The 10,849-nt window shown below is 35.2% G+C and overlaps 1 protein-coding gene across 2 annotated transcripts; it reads left to right on the forward strand.

Moving 5' to 3' along the window:
* Window positions 1-3,954: 3,954 nt before the first annotated feature.
* On the forward strand, window positions 3,955-10,060 carry LOC100253625 (protein DEHYDRATION-INDUCED 19 homolog 5). 2 transcript variants are annotated; one of them, XM_002280268.5, is made up of 5 exons: window positions 3,955-4,333; window positions 7,064-7,179; window positions 7,567-7,644; window positions 7,724-7,929; window positions 9,601-10,060. In XM_002280268.5, the coding sequence occupies exons 1-5, from the start codon at window positions 4,258-4,260 to the stop codon at window positions 9,701-9,703; spliced, it is 579 nt and encodes a 192-aa protein (XP_002280304.2). In that variant the 5' UTR covers window positions 3,955-4,257; the 3' UTR covers window positions 9,704-10,060. The 2 variants fall into 2 exon arrangements, with proteins under 2 accessions (XP_002280304.2, XP_019082105.1); XM_019226560.2 differs by lacking the exon at window positions 3,955-4,333 and adding an exon at window positions 5,018-5,411.
* Window positions 10,061-10,849: the final 789 nt, after the last annotated feature.

A 10,849-nucleotide genomic window follows, 5' to 3' on the forward strand; every position in this document is an offset into this window, starting at 1 on the left:
GCGGGCGGGCTGGCGGGCCATGCTGGCGGGCGGGCTGGCGGGCCGGGCTGGCGGGCCAAGCCTTGGGCTTTTTTAAATAAGCCAAAAGGCTTTAGAAATGAATGGAGAGGGGGGGATTCGAACCCCTCCCCTCATGGTTCAAAGTAAAGGCTCTAACCAACTAAGCCACATTACTTTTGTGTTAAATGTTAGAGTTAGTTATATATATATAACATAAAGTATATTATTTTTTAAAAAAAAATTAAAGGCTCCAACAGTCCAACCCATGCTCCTAGCTGCCATGTGACCGTTGGGCAACGGTCACATGGCCAATTTTTTTTTTTTTTTTTTTTTTTTTTAAAAAAAAAAACCTTCCTATAAATACATCTTCTCCCTTTTCATTTTTTCATCAAATTCTCTCTATTTCTCTCTCTATTTCTCTCACATTCTACAATATTTCAATTTTTTTTATTTTTCCCTCAAATTATACAATATTGTTGGTGGTGCAAAACAAGCATTGGTGGCTCCAAGAGTTTAAATTTGCTAGGAATTTCTGCATCGGTTCTCTAATTGAGTAACATACTTCACCCCTACTACTTTATTTTTTTGTTACATTTTTTTTATATTTATTACTTTATTATTTTTGGCATAATATTTTATCAATAATTATAATATGACAACAAGTGCTTCTTCATCTAGTCCATGTGATGAAATATCATCAAACAAAAAATTTACTTCAAATATATGGAATTTTTTTGATAGAGTAGAAATAATTTTAGAAAATAATAAAAAAGAAATAAAAGCAAAATGTAAAATTTGTAATAAATTTCTTACTGATGGCTCAAATGCAGGCACAAGTCATTTAAAAAGACATCACGAAAATTGTAAAACTAAAAATAATGTAGATATTAGAAATTATATGCAATTAGGTAAAAATGAAAGTGGAAATTTAAAAACATTTTCTTATGATGAATCTAACTGTCGTGAAGAAATGATTGATTATATAATAAGAGCAGAACAATCTTTCAACATGATGGAAACTCATGATTTTGTAGGAACAATTCAACGAGGTATTAATCCTCAATTTAAAGGTTGGTCTGGAAATACAGTTAAAAGAGATATTATGAAAAAAATTTATACACAAAAAGAAATTTAAAAATTTTTTTTTGCAAATTTTGAAGGAAATATTTGTTTAACATCTGATATTTGGACATCTTTAACTCACACTGGTTTTTTATGTATAACTGCTCATTACATTGATAATGAATGGAAATTAAATAAAAGAATAATTTCATTTAAATTAATAAATGCTCCACATAGTGGTAAAAATATAGCAGCTTTAATAAATGAAGAAATTATAAATTTAGGCCTTCGTGATAAAATATTGACAGTAACATTAGATAATGCTGCTAATAATGATGCAGCAATAAATAGACTAAAACTATATTGGCAAGTAAAAGATGATCATGCTAAAATATTTCATGTGCGTTGTTGTGCACATATTTTAAATTTAATTGTAAAGGATGGATTAAAAAATGTTGATGATACATTGGAAAAAATTAGAGGCATTGCATATAGTATTAATAGTTCTCAAGCAAAACATGAATTATTTTTTGATTGTTGCAAAATGTTAAATATGAAAAGAAAAAATATAAATTTGGATATGGCCATTAGATGGAATTCCACATATAAACTTTTACAAAATATTACAAAATATAGAAAAGTAGTCGAATTATATGAAATACAATTACTTAACAATGATTGTGATGCAGATATTGATGCATTAAGTGATTATGATTGGCATGTTGCGGATCTTTTAAGAGATCTTTTTGAAATTTTTGATACTTCAACAAACATTTTTTGTGGTGTATATTATCCAACTTCAAATCGAGTTATTATGCAAATAACTAATATTTTTATTGTACTTCAAAAATATTTAAGTTTTGAAATATTTAATGATACAATATTTGCAATGATAGAAAAATTTAGAAAATATTGGGGAGAAATACTTTTAATTTTTTATATTGCTTTAATTGTGGACCCTAGATTGAAATTTGAAGCTTTGGATGAATGGTTAACAATTATTTATTTTAATGACCAAATAAAAATTGAAGAAATTAAAAATGAAATAAATTCATTATTATATAATTTATATAACTATTATAAAGAAAAATATGGTAATGATATTAATACTAATAAATTACCACCTACATCTACAAACTCCTCATCTTTTTATAAAGGAGCTCTAGAAATGTTGAAAAGTCGAAAAAAGACAACAAATAGTTCTCCAAATAATACATCTGATTTAGATAAATATCTTAATACTGATATAATTCCATTTAAAGATCAAGAAGATTTTGATATTTTAATATGGTGGAAATCACATCAACACAAATATCCTGTGCTTTCTATAATTGCTCGTGATGTACTAACAGTTCCTGTGAGTACAGTTGCATCAGAAGCTGCTTTTAGTGCAGGTGGAAGAGTTATTAGTAAAAAACGATGCAACTTAGCGCCAGACGTTATTGAAGCAGGGATATGTGTAAAAGATTGGGAAATTGCAGAAAAAAGGATGTACGATTCCATTCGAGAAACAGAGATGCTTGTCGATATGGAATCTTTAAAACTATCAAGATCTTCATGGATGCATGATAGTTCGCCATCACCGCCAGAAAATAATGACTAAATGTATATTATATTTTTATTTTTATTTTTTGTGGTTGAAAAATACAAATGATTGACAAATAAATAGGTGCCAACCTAGTTGGGATGTATTTATTTTGTAGTGATGTAAAATTTTCCCACATTTTTAAATGTAATTATACATTCAATGAATAAAATTTTGAAATGAATATTTTTTTTAATACTTTTTATTTTTGTAGTTTTTTTTTTAAATGGGCGGGCCTAAGGGCGGGCCTACGGGCCGGGCCGGGCCTAATTTTAGGCCCGCGGCCCGGCCCGCCCATAAACGGGCTCGGGCCCGGCGGGCTTGGGCCGGGCTTTAGCCCTGCGGGCCGGGCCGGGCCTAAAGCGGGCCGCGGGCCGCGGGCTTTTTGGAGACCCCTACCCACACCCATCCTCTTGTTTCATTTTCTATGACTTGGGGCATCATGGGTTCTGATGTACTTGGGTGCACATGGGGCGGCACGTGAAAAGTAAGTTGCTGTAATTCACAATTGGTAGTCCATGTATAAAGTAGCAAGCCAAAGATTGGTCCACAGGGACACCAACATCAAAAAATTATTTGATTAAATAATAAATACATAAATTTAAAATTAATTCTTCAACCTCAACTTCAATGGATGCAAATCTCGGTAATGGTATCAACATTACGATAATAATAATAATAATAACCAATTTTTAGAAAAACTTAACATTTTTTTCACGTAAAGAAAGTATAATCATGAACATGGTTATACCCGAGAGTTTAAGATTACAGGATTTGATCTCAATACATATATTATGATCTTAATAATTTGTATTACTATTTGTTGTTTTTCCCACTTTTTTCAATATTGATTTTCTCTCATCCCAATCACCCAACTCGTATATTTCATGAACTTTCACATCAAAGGGTTTTAGTGTAGCTAATATTCCTTATAGGGATGATTCATGGGAGCACGTAGGCGGCACGTGAGTAGTAGGTTTCGTGATAGGATAGTTTAACGTAAGTGGGGCAAAGGGAATATAGTTCCTTTTTTTAAAATTTTAATCAACACCTTATGGCTTATGGGTGGGGGGTTTAAGAGTCCTTTTGGAGTATAAGTATAAATTTATTTTATAATTTTAAAAATTTTAAAATTTGAGGTAATAATAAATTTTTAATATTTTAAAAATTGTAAATATTTTTTAAAAATTATTATTTTTTATCCAAATGTTTAAGAGTTAGTAGACTTTTTCATGCGAAAGCATCATTTAAGTTCTATTAATGGCAACATTTTTTTTTCTACAGAACGGGGAAATCTCCATGAGCCACACACAGCAAAGGCCCTTTATCTGAGTTGATGGATGCATTGCACATAAACAAATATTTTCTCGGGAAATATTATTATAATTTTCTCGAATTACACGTGTCAGTCATCCATGTTGTAGCTTTTGTGTGACAGAAAAGGCTTCACAAATGAGTCAGACCCACAAGGGAAGTGTCCTCAGCAACACCACTTTGATTGTCACCACCCGTCAAACTGATGAGAAAGCTTCCCATCTACTGACTGACTCACCGGAATCTCACCCTATTCGCCGGAAACCGCCGACCCATTTCGCCGGAGACTCACCATCATGGACGACTTCTGGGCTTCAAGGGTTCACTCGGCCAAGCACCTCACTGCTGTCCAAGCTGCTCGCCTCAACTCTGGTATTATTTCGATTACTTTTTCCCCTTTTCTTGTGCCTTGCTTTCTGGGTTTGCCATGCTTTTGTTTTTAGAAAACGTTTTCGGTTTTTTCCTGGGTTTTCTTTTTTGGGTTTTAATTGTTAATTGGAACTGACAAATAAATTTGGGAGATTCCACTGCTGGGTTCATTCATACGTCTGTTTTTAGAAAATGTTTTTGGTATTTCTGTTCTTTTTCTTTGAAAGGTAATTTGGAGATTTCACTACCTTGGGTTTGAGGATTTTGATTGATTATAATCATCATTAAAATATATAGATATAGTTTTGGGGGGTGGTGTGGGTGTTTTGCTAGAATTACCAATTGATTCTAAAATCTGTGGTGTTTTCAATAAAGAGTGAGTTTGACGTATAATTTTTCCAAAATTGCTGCATTATATCTGGGGTTTTCTTCCCTGGGTAGTAATAATTGATTATGATTTTAATTTTCCTATTTGGTTAGGGTCCTCCTATTAATATAAATCCTGGCCACCTTTTTTGTTATTTTCTTTTATTAGGATTAGAGAATCTTAGAAGTCTCTATAGTTAGGGTGGCCAGATATTCTTATCTGTTACTAAGAATAGAGAAACTGGGTTGTATCTTGGTAATTTAGGAAACTTGGGTTGTAAGGGTCGGTATGAATTCTTTTAAAAAGCCTTGAATTGGAGAAGAAAATTCATTTAATTGGAGTCTTTTCACTCTCATGGTGATTAAAAAGGCAAGCGGATTTGGATCCAAAAAACTTCCCAGAATCTCTATCTCATAACCCATTTGCAACACCTGGTCCCCCTCCATCTTCTTTTTTCTCTGTTCCTTCAGTATTTTGTGAAGTAAGCAATCAGCATGAGAAATTACCCTGACAAGGTGGGCAACCATGAGTTTGAACAACATGAAGAGCTGCTGATTCAACATTGTAAACATCTTGAAAGGATACCTAAGGATATCTTGGATGTATTCATGTCTATAGAGGACCTTCAGGCAATGGTGATTGAAATAATGGAGGAGAAACCAGAGCTTGCATCCATGTCGGCTGGTTTTCCAATACTTAGGATTCAGGATGAGGGTAAGAAACAGACATGTGGCTCATGCCTCTCATGCTTTCAGTGAGTAGGATGCTTTGAGTCTTTTGTCTTTTGAAAATCAACATGATGCATTAAGAATCTTCTCAAGATTCAACAGAGAAATCCACTTTGGAGGCATCTCTGCTAGATGTTGTAAGCAAGCGTAACACTTCCCTGAGATCTCATGCAGAATTTACTCACTTATTCAAAATGGGTAGTTGCTTTCTGGCACTACTGAGTGCCTCCTTTATATAGTATGCATATGGATGGCCATGTATAGATTTTCTTTTAGGTTTTAATTTGTGCAATGAAAACTTTTTCCTTAGCAAGGAAAAGTGGTCTTTTAATGATTTCCTAAAAGGTCAAATAGATAATCATATGCTGATTCAAAGAAGTCATTTCTGATGGTGTCATAAACATAAAATCCAAAAAATCTGGTTTGGTAATTTAGACCAACGGCAATTGTAGGAATACCTTAGGAGTCTGGCACATTAGTGGATATTTGTGTATTGTTTTATAGCACATGTGCTGGAGATGTTATTTTTGAACAGACAATATCAGAATTTTCTATATTTGTCTCATGGCTGAAATTAGGATTGCTGAGAATTAATGTGGACCCTTAAAAAGCTGTGAACAATAACGAAGATGAAATTTATTTTGTTGGATGTTAATGGCTATTGAAATTGAAATGTTTATAGAGGTGAATCACCTTAAGTGGTCAATCCCTTCCATGCTCTATTTTTTTTCCTCCTTTCTTTGTTCATTTTTAATGTGACAGTCTTATTGGTTGAATTTCATTTGGTTTTGTTCTTCCATTTTTGTTATCCACATGGACCAGTGACAAAAAATGCCTTTATACAAGCAGGAGACTTCTGTGATACATGAATAATTCTCTAAGCACCACATGCCCAAAAGCATTGAACCACATGGGTGCATTGGGATCCACTAATATAGCGCCACATGTCCCGTTCTCTCCTCCATAATTTCCACAATTGTATGGTATTCACGGTGTTGAGTCCCTTCCCATGATAAGGGATAGTGGCAACTTAGTGGCCATGGCTTCGTGGATGCCCAAGCAACTTGGCTGCTGGCAAGTGTGGATATCCAGCTTTGCTGCCTTTGCTTCAGCCCCTTTCTCATAGAGGGTTCCCCTTTTTGTTTTGACTACCGATCTAATTGTGGCAGAGGGAGAAGGTTACGAACAACTTTGCCCCACACACATTTCATTTGGATGTCAATATCATGGTACATTTGTTATTATATTTATCATTAGAGCTGAGGCAGAGGGTCGTCCCCACTCTGCCCCACCATGCCTTGACCCCCACTTCAGCCCCCTCTCTCTGTGATTGGTCTCTCAAACTAAGACAATCAACCCATCTATTTGAATCACATTCAAAGGTTCCCCTCTGCAGAACACCTTAAGGTTAATAAATCTAGCTGAGCCAGGAGTAGCGCTTGGGAAATAAATCATGGGTTCAATGGTGACAGGCCCTCCAAAACCATGATGCACTTTCATTGTGCATACATTGGTCACTTGTAGTTGGTAGATTTTTTAATATATTATCCGTATGACAGCTTTCTTTTTGCCTTTTGTCTTTTTTTTCCTTCTTTTGTGTATATCAAACAAATAATCATTTGATCTTGGATGATTCAGAAGGAGATGATGACGCAAGAGCTTATTTCCCATGCCCCTTCTGTTATGTGGACATTGAAATTCCAGTGCTCTGTAGCCATCTGCAGGAGGAGCACTGCTTTGACTTAAAAAATGCGGTATGTGAACATTTACATGTTTGTTTTCATATGAACTTCTCTCTTTATATGTGCTACACTTTTTAAGTGGACAGGAAACTTTTCTGTTTTGGCTTGTTGACAACGGATAACTGTCTGGCAATTTAGCTCTATATTTTCCAGTTCTCTATTAGGTGCTGGATTTTGAGCATAGCAAAATTAAGAATAGAAAGTTTTTATTGGGTTTAATGCATCATATTTTTTCATTTTGGTCAATAAGATAAGAATTGAAGCCATACAAATATGTGATGTGGCAAAATAGGGGGGATAACATGATTAGACATCATACAGTGCAGCATGCAAACAATCATCAGGTCCTCAAAACTCAGTTTGATTGCTCTGAGCTCTATCTTAACATTGCTATTTCAGGTTTGTCCCTTGTGTGCGGCAAATCTAGGAAAGGATGTGATTGGACATTTCACATTGCAGCATGCCCATTCATTAAAGGTATTATTCACTGGTGTTGCATCTTCAGGTTGTCAATTATAGTGTATAACCTATTTAAGCATTATTGTCTTCTTTGCAGCGGAGGAGAAAGTCTCAAAAATCTGGTGCCTGGACAAATAGCCCCCTTAGAGAATTGAGCTCATTTCTGGGCTCTAGGGGAAACTCATATGAATCTGCACCTGATCCACTCCTTTCACCGTTTCTCTGCAGTATATCTGTTTCAGATGGCAACCAGCAAGATAAATGCTCTAGTGATAATGCCTCATTTGCTTCTGATATGAAAAGGTATTCCCCTCCTAACTCTTGAAAGTTTAAAGAGGATTTAAATCTTGTAGTTGATGGTATATGGTTAAAAATTAAAATGTTTAAACTAGTTGGTTACATTTGGATTAGCCTCCAACAAATCCAAGTCCATCATTCTGATGAGCGTTTTAGGCTATGTTTGGGAACTGTTCTCAAAAATAATTTTCTATTTTTTAGAACAATAAGACATGAAAACATGTTTGGTTGTCAAATGTTTCCCAAACAAGTTGCTTGAGAATTGTTCTAAAAACAGAGTGTTTTCCAAGAACATATTATGGTTGTTTTCACTGGATTTTTGGGGACTGTTTTAAAAAAATAATTGTATAAATATGGGGAATAATTGAAAATAAAACATTACATATAAAAGTTATTTAAAAAACATAAAATAAAAAAAAAATAGGTTGAGAACATTCCAAGTTTGTAAATAAACTTTTGTTTTAGAAAACAGTAGAGATCTTTTTTTTTTTTTGAAAAATGTTTTCAAAAACTGTTTTTGAGAACTATTTTAAAAAATGTTCCCAAACAGGTCCTTGATTTTGGATATTGATGTCATTCTGATGTGCTGGGTTTGGAAAATCCATGAATTTCAAGTAAGTGGGGATTGGTGTTATTTCCTAAATCCTGACGGGTGGTGGGGGTGGGGGGAGGAGAGGAGAAGGGACTTCAGGATTCCATCAGATTTTGCAACTCATTCTGAGTAGTCTAACCCATTAATGTATTCCTGCAACCACCTTCCGAAGCCAGACCTAGCAGTATCAAGCACCCCACAGCCATTTGTCAACCACATACCCTCACTGATGATGAACTGCATTGATTTTAGGCATTCTTTTCAGTAAAAACTTGCCAATTTTTGTGGGTAGACAATCTGCTTAAAGAAAAGTAAAATACGCTACATTTGGAAATTCTTGAAAGTTGATTTCTTTCATTCTCACATTGATTTGAATGCTGATTGTTAAATTATGGATAGTAAATCTCTTGATTTTGCAACCTATATCCGAATCCTGGTGAGGAATCTGAACACAATCTAAAAATGATGAGAAACCAACATTGGTACAATTAGGTTCCCCCTCAAATGAAGACCACCAAAAGGCCAGGATATTCTCTGAATGATTTAACTCTGTTTCAACCTTTTTTTGCTACTTTGACTTGGATAGAAATATTGACACTTTTTATCCATGTCATCCAATGGATTGAAGAATTCTTACATGTCATAAACCTTCAAGTCTTTTTCCACCCTCCCCACTCCCATCCCCACCTGGGATGGCCGTCAACATGTGAGTGAGAATGCTTGAGGGGCTAATTTGTTATGTGTTTTCTTTTCATTGCACTCCACAAGTGAATAAACCAATGAAGTGCTCATATTATGCAATTGTTTCTGTTTTACACTATTATTGTAGTATTGCCTTCCCTTTCATTATTAAAAAAGAATCCTTGAGTGGACTTCCTACCTGGCTCTTTGTTATTGAAAAAGATTGTTGAATGGACTTCCTACCTGGCCCTGTAACTACTCTACATAACTTTCACTAGCTGTGTAATGACATGTTAAAGACTTGATTGAGAAAAGAAAAGCAAATGATTATGCAAATTGTTACATGCATGCATGAGAATCATGACTCAGAAGTAGCAAGTGGCTGATGTTTTCAGTTTGTGCAGCACTGTGCCATCAACACCGAGTGAAGGCCAAGAACAAGATTATGAAGAGAGACAGCAGAGAGCCATTTTTGTTCAACAGTTGATTGGGTCAACCATTTTCTAGGACCCTCTGCCCTGTCAGCACATTGCGGAATTTAGAATTTTCAACAATGCCAAGGGCCACTTCACTCATTGATCACCAATGCTGTGCCCGGCTACTGGGTTTTACTACAGATGCTTGAATTTAGGAAGTCAAATAGTTCCTATATCTGGTTTTCTAGAAGAATTGTCCTGGAAAAGGGCAATGAATTCCGCGTGCTTATGGCTACTCTTTAGGCAATGCATATTTATTATCTAGCAATCTATATATGTACGCATATTTGCAGCCTGTATGAAGGCAACATTCTGTAATATGTAGAAAACAAACTCTCCTGGTTTTAAAGCTAGCCTAAATATTAAACTTTTATTTTCCAAGTATAAATTTCATGGACAGCAGATTTCAGTATGCCCCAAAAACCATTATTTTAGTTTAGGCTGAAGAACAGGTGTGGGTAACCGATGGGTTTGGGGCAAGAACTTAGTTTGGAAGCCTTCTTAGAAGAAGAGTTATCCTGGCATCAGCGGTAGGTTCTGTCCGCTCTTAAGACTGCCCATCGCCTAATGTTGCCTTGGTTATCCTAGCATCACTAACAGGTTGTGTCTACTCACATAATACTTTGATGAGATAAAGATGATGATCAAGTGTTACTGACCTGAGGTGGCTGCAGTGGTTGGAGGGCAGAATCAAAATTCAAATATTTGCAGTGTCTTGACCATAAAGGGATCAACTCTATGGTAGTTTAGATTGGAAAATATAGTAACGGTTTGCATTTTAAGCTTTGCAGTCCCCAGCTGAAGAAATGTATATGGTGGTTTCCACACAAGGCTTGCAAATGGGAAGTCAAAAGTTTCTCATTATGCTCCTGGAGTTGGTTCCTCACCTACCCTCTGAACTTTTATTATGGCAAGTGATCAGTCTTTAATAAAATGATGCCAAATTTTAATGAAGCCAATGTTGGCAAGAGACACATTTAGGAACATTGGCGACACCCACTTTAAGGTATTGGAAACACACTACTGGCTATGTGCTACAAATTCGCCGTGCTATAGACATTTTCCCAGCCAACAAACATCCCCATGTATGGGTAGTAGTAGGGCAAGTTGGAGATGCATGGAACATGAATGCATTTATACTATTTCTGGCTTGTAACATGAACTATGAGCTGGATCT

This window comes from Vitis vinifera, chromosome 17, assembly GCF_030704535.1.
Source record: "Vitis vinifera cultivar Pinot Noir 40024 chromosome 17, ASM3070453v1".
Taxonomy (NCBI): domain Eukaryota; kingdom Viridiplantae; phylum Streptophyta; class Magnoliopsida; order Vitales; family Vitaceae; genus Vitis; species Vitis vinifera.